General features: G+C 38.5%; 1 protein-coding gene across 2 annotated transcripts in view; it reads left to right on the top strand.

Annotated features, from left to right (window-relative positions):
• The window catches only part of LOC137412574 (liprin-alpha-1), a 394,428-nt gene that overhangs the window by 298,928 nt on the left and 71,919 nt on the right, over window positions 1-23,581 (top strand). For both annotated transcript variants that reach the window (XM_068097905.2, XM_068097904.2), the window contains exons 13-15: window positions 900-1,050; window positions 15,497-15,720; window positions 20,347-20,587. In XM_068097905.2, coding sequence (XP_067954006.1) covers window positions 900-1,050; window positions 15,497-15,720; window positions 20,347-20,587 — 616 coding nt within the window. The remainder of the gene's footprint in view (window positions 1-899; window positions 1,051-15,496; window positions 15,721-20,346; window positions 20,588-23,581) is intronic.

Here is a 23,581-nt window from a genome sequence, read left to right as displayed (position 1 = left end):
ACATTGTCAAGTACTCCCAATGGGGAACAAAAGCATGAAATGATGACATCATAGGTGAAGTGGTATACCAGCCAAAAATGTTTTAATCAAATTCCTTATCCTAAAAATCTGAAATTGCATGCACATGATCTATCACCCATTTGTATTGAAATATTAAATTTATGAAATCATAGGTCACATGGTTTGACAGCCATATTGGATTGAACCTAAAACCTTTTTAAAAATCTTCTCCCAAACCACCAAATTGATTGACTCTAAACTTTGCGTGTGTCATTGACTATGCATGGAGATTAAAAGATGATCACAAAAACATCATTGGTCACATGGTGTGGCAGGCTTATTGGATTGAAGGGAAATATTAAATAATTATTTCTCTGAAACTGCTTACCCTATTGATGCAAAATTTTACAAATATCATCTAACACCACTGTTGCATGTAGTTCGAAAATGATGATGTCATAGGTCACGTGGTTTGGCAGCCATCTTGGATAGAAAAACGAACGTTATCCGATCAACACGAAACTTCACAAACGTGATCCCCTACCCATACATATGCAGAGTGTACATTTTTTAAAGGTCATATGTCACATGGTGTGGCAGACCATATTTCCTTGAATGCTGATATTTAAAAAATAATCCCTTCTCTGAAACTGCTTCACCGATCGATGTGAAACCTGTCATGGCTGGTGAAAATGTGAAACTTAAAAACAGCTGAAGGGATTTAAATCAAACTTGTTTATTTTTAGGGCAGTGAACGATGGCATCTACCCATTGTGGGACTTTGCGGAGGCATATTGGTGACACCGTCGCATTGTTCTAGTTTTTATTTTGCGATGGAAATTATAATTCAGTATTTACTTCCAGTGCTGTGATTGAAACACAAAGTTGTTGATTTGTAGGTCTCATTTGGGAAGCGCAGCAGAGCTAAGGTACAGTCCTCTCGGATCAGCAGCTCTTGTCGAAGGACAGGCAGACTCATGTAGCTCAACTTCTGTCCTTCGTCGGATGAATAAAGGGAGGCTTTTGGCACTACAGGATGAACCAAGCAAGGTATGCCTTTCTTTCTCTGTGATCCTCCATACATTTGATTTGCACAGTGATTGTCCTGACATTTGATTTAATCTTGATGGAAATTTTCAGACTGCCATAACAGAGTGTACAAAGGAAATTTAATATGAGTAAATTCAGGGGAAGTTTGTGATAAGTTACTCTCATTTATATTTGTAGCTCATTGCACCTTAGCACACCTGCATATATTTGAAATCTAACTCGCCACCCCCAACCCCTTTTATGGTGAAATATATTCGACTTGAAAAGGAACCAGGTTAAGCCAAAGCAAATTCTACGTACATAAGTGAAAAAAACTAAGCACACATGAACAAAGGAAACGATTTTTTTTTTTGTATACTGAGTCGAGGCTCGTGTAAGAGCGAACACATTACACACGAAAACATGCACGGACACATAAAACATGCAATAAAGGGAGTGGGATACAAGAGGGGGAGAGAGAGGGAAGCACACAAGCAAAACAACAGAAGAGAAGGGGGACGTTGGTAGATCTGTGGAAGGGAGAGGCCTGGTGGGTGGTGGAGGAGGGGTACACGATATTAAACAAATGAACACTACTAGGAATTTCAGTAATGAAGTCGGAGATTGAAATAGGTGCATTTGGGGTGTTTTAACGGGGGTAGAAAAGATCAAGATAAGAGATGGTGGCGAACAGCTGTTTTGAAGACCTGGAGGGAGGAGTGGGAATGAAGAGAGTGAGGGAGTTTGTTCCAGAGGTGGGAGAAAAGAGGAATGAAAGAGTGAAGGTGAGCAGAGAGTTTATTTTGGCAGTTTCACCAGAAGAAGGTTTCTGACGGATCTTGTGCGACCTGCAGGAATATTTGGGGGACAGAGCGCAGACAGAGCTGGGGGAGCTAGGCCGGAGGGGAGTCGGTAGAAGACAGAAAGACCACCAACCTGCCTATGGTGAGTGAGTGAAAGACCCTCACATTCGGCTTCATCGCGGGAGATTCCAATGATTCTGAATGCTTTGGTATCAACCACGTGAAGCCGAGGTAGGTGTGAGGCAGGAGCACCGGCCCAGAGGGGAGAGCAGTATTCCATTGAGCTGCGGATGAAAGCCTTGTATGTGGTGAGGAATTCAGAAGTGCCCAGAAAGGACTTTGCACGGCGGAGGATGCCCAGTCGGCGTCTGGCTTTGGAGGCCAACTTGGAAATGTGTTTTTCCCCGGAAAGATCATGGCAGATCGTGAGACCCAAAAATTTGAGTGACAGAACTTCTTTGAGAGGATTATTCAGAAAGTGGATCGGAGGGTTGTATAAATCTTCTAAAACTTCATCAATAATCAGCAAATTCACTGACTGTTCTTCATTTCATGTTTGGAGTTTGATTTTGAATTGCGGGCTTCAGAGCTTCCTCAAACCAACCATATAATATAATTCTTTAAAATATTTTTTTCAGTTCAGGGGCAAAGGTAGTTGTAGAATCTCAAAACATACAAGTCATCCTTCAAGAATGGACATACCAAGATGGCCGAGCATAACATCTTGGATCTCTCACAGGTACAAGAGCATAGCACTGGCAGTTGTAGGTAAAAATCAGGGGTTTCAAGATGCTAATCATATTGCCAAAATGAGAATGCAAATCGATAATTTCCATTATTCTGGGGTGTATGTGATGTGTATTGGAATATCTTTAATCATCGCATGATTCTTTCTTTTTCCTGGGAGAAATTCAAGGAATATTTAGACATTTCTCATAGGAAATCATCTTTGGGTTGGTTTAGGTTTGTTGCACTTGCACAAGGGCCTTAAGGAAAAGCACCATCTGCAACAGGAAACCCATAAAGCATGGTCCAACTGACACAATTGCATGGTGTCAGTTCCACCGTGCTTTATGGGTTTGCTGGTGTGGCCCTGATTCAATGGCAAATGAAAGGCCTTGGGTTAAATGGAGAAAATATAACTTGAGCAGTGAATAAGGAATGAGGGTAGTTAAAGGGGCAGTAATGGGGGAAGTAGGGAAGGATTATCTTTGTCTCTCTGTTGTGTCATTTTCAATATCGGCCTTTTGCTATCCTTTACTACCTCCATATAGCCCTATTCAATACAGAGATTGTGTATATTTTTAATTGTTGCATTCATATTTTAGCATTAGTTGTACACCCTTTCTTACACTTCATCTGACAAATTTAATGTGCTTTTTCACCTTTATTATTACTCAATAAATGCATAACTTAAGATTAAATGAATTGTGTTGTATTAAATGAAAGGGGGACAAAATTATCTTTGAATGTTTATATTTCTCTGAGAGTGGAGTTAGTGCCATCAAATCAATTTCCTGGGTGATAATTTGCCAGCAGATATGCTACATATACGTGTATATAGTTAGTGGACAAAAAATGGAAACATCAATGTAAGGTCACTTAATAGGGCATTGGGCCACCACGTGTGGCCAGTACGGCCTGTATGTGTCGTGGCATAGAGTCCACCAGCATCTAGAATTCTGCAGGAGGGATGTGGCGCCATTCTTACATGAGAAAGTCAATCACCTCTCACCTGTTTGATGGAGGTGGAAACGCTGTCTCAAGCGTCGTTCCAGAATATCCCATAAATGCTTGATTGGGTTCAAATCTGGTGACTGAGAGGGCCGTGACATATGGATACCATGTCATGACACATCAGTGTCATGTTCATCAAACCATTGGGCGACCACACATGCTCTGTGGATGGGGGCATTGGGTGGGAGTCTCCTCTTGCAGCCATGCTAGCCATGATTATAAGCAAGCAGACCTATGCAGCATTTTTATACATGACCCTAAGCATACTGGGATTTTTTAATACTTGGGCGAAGGCGCATAATAGAGCTGACACATGCACACACTCACGGACAAACTGATGAGACAAACACTTAACACAGCCACTGAGCTTGGGGGAAATGCCATCACTTCCTGGGATACTCTGGGTACCAGCGACGTCAAAACAATGGCGCCGCTTTTCTCACCGTATTCAGTGGGGCATTTACTCCAGGAATTTCCTCCTCCCCATGGATGCCAACCGATGGGGATTGTCTGTGCTCTATCCTTTTCAAGGATATCAATTTTCAAGAATAATTGACAAGGATGTCAATTTGCTGAGTTATCATTAGGGCCACATCTGTGTGGATGTCGTTGCCTGGTGAACCTCATTTATCCAGGTGTTTCCATTTTTTTGTCCACTACCTGTACTTTTTCCACTTAGTACTTCTGAATAATCTTTTATTTTATATGTGACCTTCCAAGCATCAAAGGTCATGACGTGATTTAGCAGTACCGTGTTAAACCAAAGAAACAACCTTCTTGTTATGTGGAGAAAACCTGTTCTTAAAATAAATCTTCTTCTGGCCTTTTAATCTTTTGTAAATTGCTTATTTTATGACTGAACTTAAGCAGTTATTCTCCTGAGGGACATAATGACTGTTCTTTTTTTTTTTTACTGCCATTTTATTGTGATGTATTATGCTTTAAAATGCTAATTTCTCTCCATCTATTTGATGCTTTCTTTCCACTGCTTCACCGGAGTTTTCCTCTTGTGTAAGTCTACCTTCATGTTCACTCAGTGTTGTGGTGACGTATAGTAATACAATCCGAGGTTAAATGGTGATTGAACTCATGTCATTAATGGAGGGGTAAAATAGCAAGTAATTCCAGGCCTTGTTGCAAAGTGTCCTTTCTGATGCATGATAATGCGGAATAATTTTCTTGTTTTGTGCAAACATTAAGAACGTTTTATTTGGCTGAGAAATTCTAGTGAAGTAAGATGTTGTAGTAAGACCTATGAATTTATATTGTGATTTTCTTTTTGCATGGTTTCTTAGTTCATGGGCCATTCGTTGGCTATCTATATCCTCTAGAGTTTCTCCACAAAGATGTCGTGATACCTGCCAGCTATTCCAAATCTCAGAATTTTCCCATTTATTTCAATAAAAATGCTGATAGTCCCAACCAAAACTTAGATGATCATTTTTCACCGAATGACAACCAAAATATCAAAGCCATTTGCACACAAAGTCGCAAATAGCATCCAAAAGCGTTAGCTTACACTTGCTATTGATTATTGGTCGAATTGCCATCTTCAACAAAGCCTTGTGTATAGACAAGGAACTTCCAAGAGGAATGAAAAAAAAAAGTTCAGTTGAGTGGAGGCAAATGAAGGAAATTCATTTTGGCAAATTAATAAAACTAGCAACAGTACCCTCCCTACGGGCGGAGCTTCAATTGGGAGGCCCAAATGAAAAGGCAAAATATCAGAAATTGAAGGCTTTTTTCATTTTAAACGATTTATATAAACATCCGTTAAATCATATCACACGTAAATCATCAAAATCTAAACAGTATTTGTAGAATTTCAATAAAAGCCACATCACTGTTCATATCGGTAAATATTATTCCATCGTGTTTGGAAAAACTGGAAAATTGGAAAATTGGAAAAATTTTCCTAATTGGAAAAACAATATAGCCTATTTTACTCCAAGGGTCCCAGGATTACCCACCCAAAATTTCGTTGCGATCGGTTCAGCCGTTTTTGCGGTACCTGTGAACAGACAGACAGACATTTGGTGAATTATAGTAAGATAACTTCTTTTTTTCCAGCCAGTATGGCCTGCATGCTTCGTGGAATATAGACAAAGTCATGGCTCGCGGAACAGCGAAAACACAGAATGGATTAGGACGCAACAGAACATAATGAACAGGAGAGGGAGGATTGAAAACATCAACAGTAAGATTGAGAGTCAAAATACGAGTAGATAGCGACAAACAAATAAGGGAAGCGGGTAAGAATGAGGGGTAGGAGAGGACGCATGGGGTGGACAAGATGGATACAGAAGCAAACTCTCAGAGAGGGAAAACTGGAAATTTGGAGGAGGTGGGCTTGGGGGGAGACTGAAGTTTAACCAGAGTAGAAAATATCATGGTTTTGGATGGCAGACTATCTGAGATGGTGGTGAACAGCTGCCTTGAAGACCTGGAGGGAAGAACGAGATTGAAGAGAATGTGGAAGTTTATTCCAGAGGTGGAAAATGAGATGAATGAATGAGCGGAGGTGAGCAGTGATTCTAGATTTTGGGAGGTTCACCAGAAGAGGGATTTACAGTGAAACAACTTGTAAAATGTAAATTCATTTACAGTGAATTTACAGTGAAACAACAAGTGAAAGTGAAATTTGTAAACAATTTACAAAAACAGATCCCAGCAACTACCGACCAATCAGCCTTCTCCCAATTATCAGCAAAGTCATGGAATCCATCATTGCTTCAGATATGAAATCTTTCCTCTTCTCCAATGGCTTGATCTCTGATCATCAATTTGGTTTCAGACCTGGTCACTCTACTCTGGACATGCTGCTTCTGCTTTCTCAACAATGGATGGAGGTCCTCAACGCCAAACAGGAAATTAGAGTTGTCTCCCTTGACATTTCACGTGCCTTCGATACGGTCTGGCACCCTGCTCTGCTCACCAAACTCTCCTCCTTTGGTATCCATGGAAATCTCCACGCATGGCTGGCGGACTTCCTCTCTGGTCGTAGTCAACGTGTGGCCCTGAATGGGTTTCTCTCATCTCCTCTTCCTGTTCAGGCTGGAGTTCCCCAAGGTAGTGTTCTGGGCCCTGTGCTTTTTCTGGTCTTCATCAATGATCTCTCTGACTCTCTTGAAAATCCTCTCTATCTCTTTGCTGACGACTCTACTCTCTGTCGCTCCATTCCTCATCCCTCAGATCGGCAGTCTGCAGCCTCCTCACTCTCTGCAGACCTGGACAAAATCACAGACTGGGCAAACAAATGGAACATGTCTTTCAATCCTGATAAATCTCACACTCTTACGATGTCTCTCCGAAAAGACCGACTGGAAAACCCTCCCATCCACTTTCTGAATAATCCTCTCCAAGAAGTTCTGTCACTCAAGCTTTTGGGTCTCACTATTTGCCATGATCTTTCCTGGGAAAACCACATTTCAAATCTGGCCTCCAAAGCCAGTCGCCGACTGGGCATCCTCCGTCGTGTGAAGTCCTTCCTTGGCACACCTGAGCTCCTCACCACATACAAGGCTTTCATCCGCAGCTCTATGGAATACTGCTCTCCCCTCTGGTCTGGTGCTCCTGCCTCACACCTAGCCCGTCTTCACGCTGTTGAAACCAAAGAGTTCAGAATCATTGGAATCTCCCGCGATGAAGCTAACTCCAAGGGCCTTTCACTCACTCACCGCAGGCAGGTTGGTGGTCTTTCCGTCTTCTACCGACTCCTCTCTGGCCTTGCCCCCCCAGCCCTCTCTGGGCTCTGTCCCCCAAATATTCCTACAGGTCGCACAAGATCTGCCTGCAACCCTCTTATGGTTAAACTGCCAAAATCAAGACTTTCTGCTCACCTTCACTCCTTCATTCCTCTTTTCTCCCGCCTCTGGAACAAACTCCCTCACTCTCTTCAATCCCACTCCACCCTCCAGGTCTTTAAAACAGCTGTTCCCCACCATCTCTTATCCTCCCCCATCCAAAACCTTGATCTTTTCTACCCCCGCTAATTTCGGTCCCCATGTGTTTTATACCTCTCCCCCTCCCCACCCCCCCCTCCCCTTCCCACGCCTCCTGCCCCCAAGCCCTCTCCCTCCCACACTTCTCCCTGCTCTCAAATGTTGTGGTTGTGTCCTTCCCCTTCTCTCCCCATCTTGTCTTCCGCTCCCTCTTTTGTATATTTTGTTTGTCTGGTTGATTTGTTTGTGAAATAAATGTTAGCTCTTTCACGAGCCTCGATTCAGTATACAAAAAAAAAAAAAAAAAAAACGTGCACGCTGCACAAACATAGGGGGAAAGCGGTGGGGGTGGAGGGGCAAGTGGTGGGGGTGGAGGGGCAAGTGGTGCGGGTGGAGGGACAAGCAGTGGGGGTGGAGGAGCAAGCGGTGGGGTTGGAGGGGCAAGCGGTGGGAGTGGAGGGGCAAGCGGTGGGGGTGGAAGGGAAAGCGGTGGGGGTGGAGGGGCAAGCGGTGGGGGTGGAGGTGCAGGCGGTGGGGGTGAAGGTGCAGGCGGTGGGGGTGGAGAGGCAAGCGGTGGGGGGCCAAGCACGGAAAGACCAAAAAGGAGGTGCTAGAATACAGAGACCACCGACCGGTCTGTGATGAGAAAGTGATGGATCCATACATAGACTCATATTCATCGTGGGAGATTCCACTCATCTTCAAGACCTTGGTTTCCATGAGCAAGCTGAGCAAACTGAGCAAGGTGAGGCAGGGACACTCGAACAGAGGGGAGAGCGTTGGCAAAAGAGTGAAATCAATTATTGGCCAAATGAGCAAAGATCATTTCTGCAAGTGATTGAAAATGATTTTGACAAAGAATACACCAAAATGATCAAGGCAAGTGATGGATGATATAATTTGATCGAGGCAAGCAACCAACAATCCAAATTGGTTGACGCAAGGGAAGATCTCAATTAATTGAGGTTAGTGATGATCGAAATTGAGTACCAGTTCACTGGGAAGAATGATCCCGGTGTGTACCCCGATTTAGAATAGGTACACCGTATCCCTGCGCATCGTAAGACACGAGTAAGGGTTGGCGTCAGGAAGGGGATCCGGCCATAAAAACATTGCCTCAAAACAGTGAACCATGATTGTCACGGAGCCCGCAAGGCTAACCCCCGCTCCAGCGGGGGGAAATGGCCTTAAAACGATCATTCATTCATTTCATTCACTGATGATCGAAATTGATGGATGTAAGCAACAATCTAAATTAATTGAATAAATTAATTGACGCAAGTGACGATCTAAACTGATTGAGGGTAGGGACAATATGAATTTGTCAAGTTAGTGATGATATAAATTGATAAGGTTGGTGACGATATAAATTGATACGGTTAGTGACGATACAAATTGATAAGGTTGGTGACGATATAAATTGATAAGGTTGGTGACGATATAAATTGATAAGGTTGGTGACGATACAAATTGAAAAGGTTGGTGACGATATAAATTGATAAGGTTGGTGACGATATAAATTGATAAGCTTGGTGATATAAATTGATAAGGTTGGTGACGATATAAATTGATAAGGTTAGTGACGATATAAATTGATAAGGTTGGTGAAATAAATTGATAAGGTTTGTGACGATATAAATTGATAAGATTAGTGACGTTATAAATTGATAAGGTTGGTGACGATATAAATTGATAAGGTTGGTGACGATATAAATTGATAAGGTTAGTGACGATATAAAGTGATAAGGTTGGTGACGATATAAATTGATAAGATTAGTGACGTTATAAATTGATAAGGTTGTTGACGATATAAATTGATAAGGTTGGTGACGATATAAATTGATAAGATTAGTGACGATATAAATTGATAAGGTTGGTGACGATATAAATTGATAAGGTTAGTGACGATATAAATTGATAAGATTAGTGACGTTATAAATTGATAAGGTTGGTGACGATATAAATTGATAAGGTTGGTGATATAAATTGATGAGGTTAGTGACGATATAAATTGATAAGGTTGGTGACGATATAAATTGATAAGGTTGGTGACGATATAAATTGATAAGGTTCGTGACGATATAAATTGATGAGGTTAGTGACGATATAAATTGATAAGGTTGGTGACGATATAAATTGATAAGGTTGGTGATATAAATTGATGAGGTTAGTGACGATATAAATTGATAAGGTTGGTGACGATATAAATTGATAAGGTTGGTGACGATATAAATTGATACGGTTGGTGACGATATAAATTGATAAGGTTGGTGACGATATAAATTGATAAGGTTGGTGATATAAATTGATAAGGTTGGTGACGATATAAATTGATAAGGTTGGTGACGATATAAATTGATAAGGTTGGTGATATAAATTGATAAGGTTGGTGACGATATAAATTGATACGGTTGGTGACGATATAAATTGATAAGGTTGGTGATATAAATTGATAAGGTTGGTGACGATAAAAATTGATAAGGTTGGTGATGATATAAATTGATAAGGTTGGTGATATAAATTGATAAGGTTGGTGACGATATAAATTGATAAGGTTGGTGATATAAATTGATAAGGTTGGTGACGATATAAATTGATAAGGTTGGTGACGATATAAATTGATAAGGTTGGTGATATAAATTGATAAGGTTGGTGACGATATAAATTGATAAGGTTGGTGACGATATAAATTGATAAGGTTGGTGATATAAATTGATAAGTTTGGTGATATAAATTGATACGGTTAGTGACGATATAAATTGATACGGTTGGTGACGATATAAATTGATAAGGTTGGTGATATAAATTGATAAGGTTGGTGACGATATAAATTGATAAGGTTAGTGATATAAATTGATAAGGTTGGTGATATAAATTGATAAGGTTAGTGACGATATAAATTAATAAGGTTGGTGACGATATAAATTGATAAGGTTGATGATATAAATTGATAAGGTTGGTGACGATATAAATTGATAAGGTTGGTGATATAAATTGATAAGGTTGGTGATATAAATTGATAAGGTTGGTGACGATATAAATTGATCAGGTTGGTGACGATATAAATTGTTAAGGTTGGTGATATAAATTGATAAGGTTGGTGATGATATAAATTGATAAGGTTGGTGACGATATAAATTGATAAGGTTGGTGATATAAATTGATAAGGTTGGTGATATAAATTGATAAGGTTGGTGATATAAATTGATAAGGTTAGTGACGATATAAATTGATAAGGTTGGTGACGATATAAATTGATAAGGTTGGTGATATAAATTGATAAGGTTGGTGACGATATAAATTGATAAGGTTGGTGACGATATAAATTGATAAGGTTGGTGACGATATAAATTGATAAGGTTGGTGACGATATAAATTGATAAGGTTGGTGATGATATAAATTGATAACGTTAGTGATGATATAAATTGATAAGGTTGGTGACGATATAAATTGATAATGTTAGTGATGATATAAATTGGTACGGTTAGTGACGATATCAATTGATAAGGTTGGTGATGATATAAATTGATAAGGTTGGTGATGATATAAATTGATACGGTTGGTGATGATATAAATTGATAAGGTTAGTGACGATATGAATTGATATGGTTGGTGATGATATAAATTGATAAGGTTGGTGATGATATAAATTCACAAGGTTAGTGACGATATAAATTGATAAGGTTAGTGATGATCTACACTACCGGTCAAAAGTTTTAGAACACCTCAATTTTTCCAATTTTTATTGAAATTTACGCAGTTTAATGTCTCAATGTACTCTGAAATTAAGCATAGAACAAATAAACAATTGGAGATTTAAAAAAAAAAATCATAGAATCATTTTGTTTAACAAAATTTAATTTAAAATTTTGACTCAGCAAAGTAGCCACCTTTTGCAGATTTAACCGCCGAACACACTCGTGGCATTCTTTCTTCAATGGAAATCAAATATTGTTCGGGCTGTTCTTCCCAACACTGTTGCAGAAGTTCCCACAAATGTGTTGCATTTGTAGGTTGCTTTGCTTTCACCCTTCTGTCCAGTTCATCCCAAACCAGCTCGATGGGGTTTCAGTCTGGAGACTGTGCTGGCCATTCCATGATTTGAAGCCTACCGTCCTGTTCTTTTCCTCGAAGGTAGTTTTGACATAGCCTGGAGGTGTGTTTAGGGTCATTATCTTGCTGTAGGATGAACCATGACCAACTAGGCCTATACCAGAGGGTATTGCATGGCTCTGCAAAATGCTGTGGTAGCCCTTTTGGTTCAGGGTGCCAGTGCAAGTCGCCGACTCTGGATCCAGCAAAAGAGCCCAGACCATCACGCTTCCTCCTCCATGTTTGACAGTTGGTGTCACACACTGAGGAACCATCCTTTCGCCTCCTCGATGGCGTACAAAAACCCTGCGTGATGAACCAGATTTCAAATTTTGATTCATCAGTCCATAAGACCTTGCAGTCTTCAGTAATCCACTGGCGGTGCCTCATGGCCCAGGCAAGCCTCTTTTTCTTATTTTGCAATCTTAGCAATGGCTTTCTTACTGCCACTCGACCTGTCAAACCTGCAGCTCGAAGACTTCTCTTCACAGTTGAAACTGAGACTTGCTTACTTCGACCAGTGCTAAGCTGTGCTTGAAGCTGTTGTCCTGTGAGCCGCCTTTCACGCAAGCTGTTGACTCTCAGAAACTTGTCTTCTGATTCTGTTGTGGCTTTGGGTCTGCCAGACCTCTTCCTGTCAGAGTTTCCTCCATTTTCCAATACACTACTTCCTGCAGTGCAATATTGTCCAAATAATGCTTCAGAGGGTGTAATAACAGTCTGTTCCAATAATGCTTTCTACAGACATGGGGTTTCTAATCAAGTAATCAGCAGAGGTTGGGACACATTTAGGAATTGTTTGCATCAACTTTCAAGGCTTAATTTACTTACATTACTGCAGAACAGCTGTAAGTTGTTAACCCATTACTTGTTCCCTGAAGAAGGCCTTTTTAGCCGCGTCGCAGACGCTGCTCATAGAGTGCCCTCTGCTGTTGTTGTTGTTCTTCTTCTTCTTGTTCTTCTTGTTCTTGCAGAGAAGACAAAACCTCAAAGCTCCACCCATTCTGGGAACCATAGCTCCACCCATTCTGGGAGAGCCTTCATATAAACAAATATCCACCATTTTATTAACTCGCATAGCTTTGAGGCCTGTTTTGTAGGCCCGTGGTGTCTTCCTCTTTCACACAGTTTTATTTCAAATCAAATTCGATATATCATTTCATTTTTCACAGTCGCTAACATAGTTTTAGACTCGGTTGAAAAAAAACGGGAAGAAAATCCGATGAAAGTTGCCCTTTATAGAACGAAATGAATTCTCAAAAGCCTGTAACTTCAAGTCCATTGAGATTTATTTTTTTTAAATCACGGCATGGTCAGTCATACATCGCCCGAAATAAGAGACGGGAAAATGCCGAGATATATATATTTTGTTTAAATCGCGGCATGGTCAGTCATACACCGCCCGAAATAACAGACGGGAAAATGCCGAGATATATTAAAAATTCGTCCATTTGATGACAATCGTCACGATGAAATATTTAATTTATACGTCGTCACAATAATGTGGAGAGAGGAGCATAGCTTCGTTCACGTGTCGCCACACACGGGAAATTGCCGAGATATATTTTTTTTAAATCGCGGCATTGTCAGTCATACACCGCCTGAAATAACAGACGGGAAAATGCCGAGATATATTAAAAATTCGTCGCCACACACGGGAAATTGCCGAGATATATTTTCACTTTGCACAAAAATAACATCAAGTAATCGAATCAATAGGAATGTCCTGTGCCTATAACATCGACGTTATAGGCACAGCTGCATCTAGGCATTGTGTAACATCGACGCGGCTTTTGTTTTAATTAAAACTTTTTGTACTTGTTTTACAATATAACTGTGCAATTTACATTATTTTCCCGTTTTTGCTAACCTAAACTTTTTTTTTAACCTCGAGCAGTTTACTGCTTACCTTTGTACCATTTCAGGTTATTCACTGGACATTAAACTGCATAAATTTCAATAAAAACTTGAAAAATTGAGGTGTTATAAAACTTTTGACCAGTAGTGTAAATTGATAAGGTTGGTGATGATATAAATTGATAAGGTTGGTGATGATATAAATTGATACGGTTGGTGATGATATAAATTGATAAGGTTGGTGACGACATAAATTGATAAGGTTGGTGACAACATAAATTGATAAGGTTGGTGATGATATAAATTGATAAGGTTGGTGACGACATAACTTGATAAGGTTGGTGACGACATAAATTGATAAGGTTGGTGACGACATAAATTGATAAGGTTGGTGACGACATAAATTGACAAGGTTGGTGATGATATAAATTGATAAGGTTGGTGATGATATAAATTGATAAGGTTGGTGATGATATAAATTGATAAGGTTGGTGATGATATAAATTGATAAGGTTAGTGACGATATAAATTGATATGTTTGGTGATGATATAAATTGATAAGGTTGGTGATGATATAAATTGATAAGGTTGGTGATGATATAAATTGGTAAGGTTGGTGATGATCTGCAATCTGCAATCTCAGATTGCTCTTTCTTGTTTTTTTTCTTATTTGCTTTCTTGTTTGTTTGTTTGTCTGGGCGATATTTCAGCCATCCTTTCAGCTAGTAAGCTGAAATTTGGGCACAATAGTGAGCATGAGCTTTGGCAAAACGTTATTTTTTATTTTTTTATTTTTTTATTAATTGATTAATTACTTTATTTTTATCGATTTATTAAGAACTTATTGAAGAAATGCGGGCAAACGAGTTAACAAGGGGACATGCAGAAAATAGGGCAAAACGGAGAAGATTGTTATGGGGACCGCAAGGCTAACCCCCGCTCTTGCAGGGAAAATGGCCTTAAAATGCCTGTTGTTGTTGTTGTTGTATTAAGAACTTATTTATTTTCTTTCTCATCTGGGCAATATCTCAGTCACCTTTTGAGTTGGGAAGCTGATATTTGGACACGACAATGACCAAGTGATTTGGCTGTAAAGGGTATTTTTGATTTATTGATTAATCAAGTAATCGATTCATTATTGTTTAACTTTTTGATTATTTATTTATTTATTTAATTTTGAACACGTTACAGACAGATGAAACACTGGTGTTTTTTGTATGCTATTAGCCAATAGATTGAGAAATTAATTTACGATTATTATTTATTTATTTTAATTACACAATGAAGCAATTAATCAATCAGTTAATGTACACCGCTCTCTCCCAATTCCGTCTCCATGTGCTACACGGCGGCTTTGCCGGGCGCCGGAGGACAAGTTATTTATTTGGCATGGTGGCGGTGTACTTTGAATGTATCTGTACTTATTCCTGTTATTTTTCCTCTCTATCTTTCAACCGATTCTACTCTTGCTCATTCAAATCATGTCCAATTTCTTCCTCAGGAATGACTCTTTATTTATTTATTTCTGCTCCCTCTCCGCATATCCTAATCCCCCTCCCACCACTCACCTAACCTCTCTCTCTTTCTCCCTCTTTCTCTTTCCCTCTTTCTCCCTCCTGGTCTAAATCTTGTTTGGTGTTCCCATTTGAGCATATAGCTCATGATGCCGTGACCCCAGGTTTATCCAATAGACTGTGTTGATTCATCGATTATCTCCTAATGTCCATATATTTCATATAAAGCTAGACTAATATCTCCTCTTCAATATCCTTACCCTACTTTTAACATATGTACAAGCCATACGATAAGCCTTAGAAACTGCTTTAATAGTAATTTCAGAATAATAATACTAATAATGATTCTATAATTTAAAAAAATACTTTTCATCACTACTGAGCATTTACCTATTTGCAAATGCGAGAAGCATTAATTTAAACTACCGTTGTGCCTCTTTATTATCTGTAGTCATGGCAAAGATGATATTCAATTTGATCAGATCTTTGAAATGATGAGCTCTTTCTTCTTGCTTTGTGTAGGTGCAAACTCTTAATGAGCAGGACTGGCAGCGCGTGCAGCAGGCAAGTGTGTTGGCCAGTGTTGCCCAGGCTTTCGAGAGTGATGCTGAGGTTTCAGATCCAGAAGATGATAATGATCCCATCTTCAGTTCTGCCGAAGTGCTATCACCCGGTGGACATTCTGATGCACAGACGCTAGCGCTCATGTTGCAGGAACAACTGGACGCCATAAACAAAGAGATCAGGTTTGGAAGTCCTGAATAACATAGTACTTCTGTCGTAATTGTTTGTCTATAATACTGCTATTTGCATTTTGTTATGAAACGCTGATGGTTATTATTTTTATATTGCCACCATATTTGATAGAATTTGTCCTTTTTTGAAACCATATCTATATTTATCTGTTTTTTTTTTTTAAAGGCGCATATTCATACTCGTAGTTCAAAGACCATTCTTTCTTACACCTTCCAAGATGTCCCAATAGAAGTCTAATACAGCAATTGAGCAATACAGCCAATACAGCCAGAGGCGCCATGTTTTCGGGTTTTCCGTGCATTGGCCTGTCCGTGCGTTCGTCCGTCCATGCATACATCTGTCCGCCGTCCTTGATAGGTTTTCGTTACCGCGATAACTTGAGAATGGCTAAAAGGATCTACATCAAACTTGGTGCAGGTGTGTATAATGAGGTAAAAATGAACTGATTCAATTTTGAGGTCAAAGGTCATGTTAGGTGAAAATCTTGTTTCCCCGATAACTTGTGAACCATTGATGGGAGTTTAACCAAAGTTGATACAAGTATGTATTATGATGCAAAGATTAACTGATTTGATTTCAGGGTCAAAAGGTCAGAGGTCATCTCAGGTAAAAATGTGATACTTGAAAACAGCTGAAGGGATTTAAATCAAACTTGGTACAAATGTGTATGATGATGTGATGTAATAATGTGGGCGGAGGCATATGAGTCGATGCCGCGATGTCAAAGAGTGGCATTCTAGTTTTGTTAGTATACAGTCAATGCTAATAGAAGAGCTAAAATACAGAGCAGATCAGGATGAAACTCAACAAAAGGAACAGAAGAAAGAGAAGAAGAAGAAGAATGCGGGCAATGCCAACAACATGGCCAAGGGAGATAATAAACAGAGACGGACACAAGGGATGTGGGTGGGTAAGGTTGAAGGGTAGGAGAGAATGCAGGGGTGGATAAGATGGATACAGAAGTTAAATTGAGGTGGGTGGTTTAATGGGTGTAGAAAAGGTCATGGTTTTGAATACATGATGTAAGATGGTGGCAAACAGCTGTCTAAGACCTGAAGGCATCAAGGCGATTGAAGAGAATGTGGAAGTTGTTTTCACAGGCAAGAAAAAAGACGAATAAATGAGTGGAGGTGTATCTGTATTAATTTGTATCTAGATGCATTTGCATGCACACTTGTATTAACCTGAGAACAAGTTGTGCCCGAATTGTGAATTTACAACGGAGTTAAACCAGTCCTTGTAATCAGAAACATTTGACAAAATATACCAAACAAATTTCTGACCTAGATGATAAATCTCAGCTCCTCTAATATTTACACAAATTTTAGTCTTGCCCATCCCATATGTGGTTGGACAAATATTAGCCCAAGCACTCTCTATCAGGCCCGAGTATGTGACAAGAGCTGGTGTAATATAGCTTATTATGATGCCAATACCAAGTTTATCTTGCAAAGCTTCATGCAAATCACCTGAGGTTGCATGACCAACAATAATATTTTAAGGTTTTACATCATCATCTTGGAGAATCATTACATTCTCCTGACCACTAACATGGAATCTGCCCAAATGTTTCTATATGTCTAATCTAAATGCCTTTATATGTCTAATCTAAATGCCTCTGTATGTTGAATACAAATGCCTTTATATGTCTAATCTAAATGCCTTTATATGTCTAATTGAAATGCCTTTATATGTCTAATCAAAATGTCTCTATATGACTAATCTAAATGCCTTTATATGTCTAATCAAAATGTCTCTGTATGTCTCATCTAAATGCCTTGATATGTCCAATCGAAATGCCTCTATATGTCTAATCTAAATGCCTCTATATGTCTAATCTAAATGCCTTTATATGTCGAATCAAAATGTCTCTATATGTCTCATCTAAATGCATTGATATGTCCAATCGAAATGCCTCTATATGTCTAATCTAAATGCCTCTATATGTCTAATCTAAATGCCTCTATATGTCTAATATAAATGCCTTTATATGTCTAATATAAATGTCTCTATATGTCTAATTGAAATGCCTTTATATGTCTAATCTAAATGTCTCTATATGTCCAATCGAAATGCCTCTATATGTCTAATCTAAATGTCTCTATATGTCTAATCTAAATGTCTCTATATGTCTAATCTAAATGTCTCTATATGTCTAATCTAAATGTCTCTATATGTCTAATATAAATGCCTCTATATGTCTAATATAAATGTCTCTATATGTCTAATATAAATGTCTCCATATATCTAATCTAAATGTCTCTATATGTCTAATATAAATGCCTCTATATGTCTAATATAAATGTCTCTATATGTCTAATAAAAATGGCTCTATATGTCTGATCTAAATGCCTCTATATGTCTCATATAAATGTCTATATGTCTAATATAAATGTCTATATGTCTAATAAAAATGTCTCTATATGTCTAATAAAAATGGCTCGATATGTCTGATCTAAATGCCTCTATATGTCTCATATAAATGTCTATATGTCTAATCTAAATGTCTCTATATGTCTAATCTAAATGTCTCTATATGTCTAATATAAATGTCTATATATGTCTAATCTAAATGTCTATATATGTCTAATCTAAATGTCTCCATATGTTGAATCGAAATGCCTTTATATGTCTATTCTAAATTCCACTATATGTCGAATCTAAATGCCTCCATATATCTAATCTAAATGCCTCTATATGTCTAATATAAATGCCTCTATATGTCTAATATAAATGCCTCTATATGTCTAATATAAATGCCTCTATATGTCTAATATAAATGCCTCTATATGTCTAATATAAATGCCTCTATATGTCTAATATAAATGTCTCTATATGTCTAATTGAAATGCCTTTATATGTCTAATATAAATGTCTCTATATGTCTATATGTCTTTCGCTCTTTCACGAGCCTCGATCTTGTATACAAAAAAAAAAAAAAAAAAAATTGAAATGCCTTTATATGTCTAATCTAAATGCCTTTATATGTCTAATCTAAATGTCTCTATATGTCTAATCTAAATGTCTCTATATGTCTAATCTAAATGTCTCTATATGTCTAATCTAAATGTCTATATGTCTAATCTAAATGTCTCTATATGTCTAATCTAAATGTCTCTATATGTCTAATATAGATGCCTCCATATGTCTGATATAAATGTCTCTATATGTCTAATCTAAATGTCTCCATATATCTAATCTAAATGTCTCTATATGTCTAATCTAAATGTCTCCATATATCTAATCTAAATGTCTCTATATGTCTAATCTAAATGTCTCTATATGTCTAATATAAATGCCTCCATATGTCTAATATAAATGTCTCTATATGTCTAATCTAAATGTCTCTATATGTCTAATCTAAATGTCTCTATATGTCTAATCTAAATGTCTCTATATGTCTAATATAAATGCCTCCATATGTCTAATATAAATGTCTCTATATGTCTAATCTAAATGTCTCCATATATCTAATCTAAATGTCTCTATATGTCTAATCTAAATGTCTCCATATATCTAATCTAAATGTCTCTATATGTCTAATATAAATGTCTCTATATGTCTAATATAAATGCCTCCATATGTCTAATATAAATGTCTCTATATGTCTAATCTAAATGTCTCCATATATCTAATCTAAATGTCTCTATATGTCTAATCTAAATGTCTCTATATGTCTAATCTAAATGTCTCTATATGTCTAATATAAATGCCTCTATATGTCTAATATAAATGTCTCTATATGTCTAATCTAAATGTCTCCATATATCTAATCTAAATGTCTCTATATGTCTAATATAAATGCCTCTATATGTCTAATATAAATGCCTCTATATGTCTAATATAAATGCCTCTATATGTCTAATCTAAATGCCTCTATATGTCTAATCTAAATGCCTCTATATGTCTAATATAAATGCCTCTATATGTCTAATATAAATGCCTCCATATATCTAATCTAAATGCCTCTATATGTCTAATATAAATGCCTCTATATGTCTAATATAAATGTCTCTATATGTCTAATTGAAATGCCTTTATATGTCTAATCTAAATGTCTCTATATGTCTAATCTAAATGTCTCTATATGTTTAATCTAAATGTCTATATGTCTAATATAAATGCCTCTATATGTCTAATATAAATGTCTCTATATGTCTAATCTAAATGTCTCCATATATCTAATATAAATGCCTCTATATGTCTAATATAAATGCCTCTATATGTCTAATATAAATGCCTCTATATGTCTAATCTAAATGCCTCTATATGTCTAATCTAAATGCCTCTATATGTCTAATCTAAATGCCTCTATATGTCTCTATTTCTAATCAGAATGTCTCTTTATTTCTAATCTAAATGCCTCTATATGTCTAATCTAAATGCCTCTATATGTCTAATATAAATGCCTCTATAATCTATATGTCTGATCTAAATGCCTCTATATATCTAATCAGAATGTCTCTTTATTTCTAATCGAAATGTCTCTGTATGTCTAAGAAATAACACATGGGGAATTTTTTTTGTCTTTAAACTTTATGAAGGATGAAGTGTACCTTTCACTGGCCTCATATAAATCTGCCATCATAAATTTTCCACCTGCTGCCAAATTACAGATTGATTCAGGAAGAAAAAGAAACGACAGAGCAGCGGGCAGAGGAAATTGAGAACCGTGTAGGCAGTGGCAGCTTGGACAGTGTCACTCTTGCTCGATTACGGGCAACGGGCTCTGTGCCACCTTCGTTAACGACTTCATCACTCACAAGCTCCTCTCCTCCCATCAGTGGTCGATCTACACCCAAATTTTCTGCTCGCAGTCCTGCCAGGGATGCGGAAAGGCCTGGTGTTGCAGTGTTGGTATGAAATGGCAACCATGTCACCGTTCATAAGATCTCAAATTTCTTCTTAACCTTGTGTGGTTTAACATCAACTGTCAAGGGTTGTTGCTTTTGCATTTAAGATATAGACTATTTTGTGATCCGTTCTTCTCAGTGTTTTATGCTACCTCATTTATCTTCAAGGCCCCAAGCTCCCTCCTTGATTCTTTAAGTTTTTAACTGTTTCTTATGCCTCCGCCACCGAAGTTTTTTTAAACGTCCGTCTGTACATCCAGCCGGCTGTCTGTGCGTCCGTGATCAATTTTTGTTTTACCGCATTAACTTGTGAACCAGCCTGGTGTTGGCTTAGCGGTTAGGGTGCAGGCTTGGGATCCTAGGATCCTGAGTTCGAATCCTGGTCGATTGCTGAATTAACGCCAGTGGGATTGACTCAGCCTGTCATCCTTCCGAGGTCGGCTAATTGAGGACCACCTTTCTGGGATGAATGATCCCGGTGTGTACCCTTGTTTAGAATAGGTACACCATATCCCTGCGCATCATAAGAGGCAACTAAGGGTTGGTGTCAGGAAGGGCATCCGGCCATAAAAACATTGCCTCAAACAGGGAACCATGATTGTCATGGGGCCCGCAAGGCTAACCCCCGCTCTAGTGGGGAGAAATGGCCTTAAAACGATCATTCATTTATTCATTCATTCAACTTGTAAACCGCTGAAGGGTTTTTTTTTTACCAAACTTGGTAAAAAGTGTAATATGATGTCTAGATGAACTAATTCGAATTTGGGGGCAAAAGGTGAAATTTCACTTGCTGAAAGTAGCAGATTTTCATTACCACGATAATTTGTGAACCGCTGAAGGGATTTTGACCAAACTTGGCATAAGTATGGACTTTCATGCAAAGCTGAAATGATTCGATTTTGGTTTCAAAAGGCCTAAGGTTAAGTGCTCTTTTATTGAAAATCTGTGTAACTGCCATAATTTATGAACCACTTAAGAGATTTTCAACCATACTTAACACACTTACGGACAGTAATACAAAGATGAACTGATTCAATTTTAGATTGAGCAGGTCAAAGGTAAAATGGCAGAGGCCTTTCCATTGACGCATTTGTGGCAAATTCTGCTTTCTGTTTTTTCTTTTTTTTTCTCTTCACAATATCAAGGCTGATGGAAGAGAATGGAGATGTAGGGTGTGGAGGTAATAAGGATTGTGGGTAAGAATGAGGCATGACATGAGATGGTAGTGCACTGGATGCTGGAAGAAAGAATGTGATATAATAAGATTAGTGCCAAGTAATTAGGAGTCATCTATCTATAATTCCAGTAATCTCTGTGTGTCTGTGTGTCTGTGTGTTTGTCTGTGACCGCTGTTTCTCGACAACCACGGGTCCGATATACTTGAAACTTGCCAGGTATATTGCTGGGGACCCGAGGATGTGCCTTTTCAAGGTTTCATATTAATCGGACAAGTAGTTACCGAGCTATGGCGATTTCTTTACCAAACTCCGCAAGCCGTTCGCTTTGGACCAAACCATTTCATGTAAATAGAGGGGGGGGATTGTCACCGTACTCGCAAGCCGTTCGCTTTGGACCAAACCATTTCATGTAAATAGAGGGGGGGGATTGTCACCGTACTCGCAAGCCGTTCGCTTTGACTTTGCGAATGGACCAAACCATTTCATGTAAATAGAGGGGGGGGGATATAATTTTAGATATATATATAGTACGGGCATGCCCTAGTATTATAAAATGTATTTGTCCTACTAATTAGTCCTACTTAATATAAATTAATTCAAAATTTTTTCCACATGTCCGAACTGTTTTTGCCACATTCCAAATTGCATTCCATGTGGTCTGACTTGGATCCAATCATTTAATACCTGCATCACTCACTATGGAGTATTGTAACTCCTCAACATAATTTGCATAACTACTGTATATACATGATAATTTTCTAACATCTTCCAAACATTACTTTGTATCTGGAGAACTTTGTTTACCAACAATATCTGACTGCCAATATATATCAGCATATTTTTGTATGATTTATTTTATCTATATCCTGAATTTTTAGTTACTGAACTTTCTACCCCTCTACCTGGTCTCGGGAGTGAATTTGAACCGCAGTGATAATCTTTGCAAATAGGGAAAGTCTGTTAAGGATATATTTTGACGAAAGCTATTAACGCCGTATAACCCGACCGTGCCGCACGTCTCCTCAGCTCGCTCGGCACATCTGCTGATTTGATGGTCCCACCAGCACAGTAATGAAGTGGAAACACATAATCCGGCCCGGGATAGCCAAACCAGCTGGCTGTTACGGCCACTGTTGGAGCGGCCCTCTGGCATTCGTACCAGGCCAATGAGATCACCCGTGGCTAAAACACTATATTATCTGACTTTAAGCTTCTTTCTCAACAAATACCATGCATAAGGAGATCAGATGACAAACCATACTCAGGGCGTCAGTGCTGCCGAAGCAGTTTCTATGGCTAGGATTATTAATCCTAGACAGATTGCTACCCTGCCACAGGAAGTCCGGGCAAGAATTTGGAATTTAGCTTGGATAGCTCGCCTACTCTTTGCAAAGGACACCATTGGATCTTTGACATCAACCATCTAATGCTGGCAGATGGGACGCCCAGTGTAACATCCATCGCAGGGACGGCACACCCTGCCTGTGTAACACCAGAATTACAGTTTATAGCTAGGCCAGGATTCAAAACAAGGCTAGACAGCTTTGAGGTGATTGTGCGTACCAGTAAATAAAGGCACAAACAAATAACAATTGCATGTTGGGGCAGTCTTGGATCTTGTGAGTACTTGCCCATAGGTGCTGAAAGGCCCAGATTACGACAATAGTTGCTTTGAAACTTCCGCAAACAACGGCACAGAATTGCTGTTATTGGCCTGTGCACTGCATGTTTGGGAATCTACTCTTGCTTGGTGAATTTTGTTTCTGTGGCATTGTGTCGATAAGTATTTCTACATACTTCTAGATTATCAAGTATATTCA

Source organism: Myxine glutinosa, chromosome 1 (assembly GCF_964187855.1).
Source record: "Myxine glutinosa chromosome 1, kmMyxGlut1.1, whole genome shotgun sequence".
Lineage (NCBI taxonomy): Eukaryota > Metazoa > Chordata > Myxini > Myxiniformes > Myxinidae > Myxine > Myxine glutinosa.
This window is presented reverse-complemented; position numbering and strand designations above follow the sequence as displayed.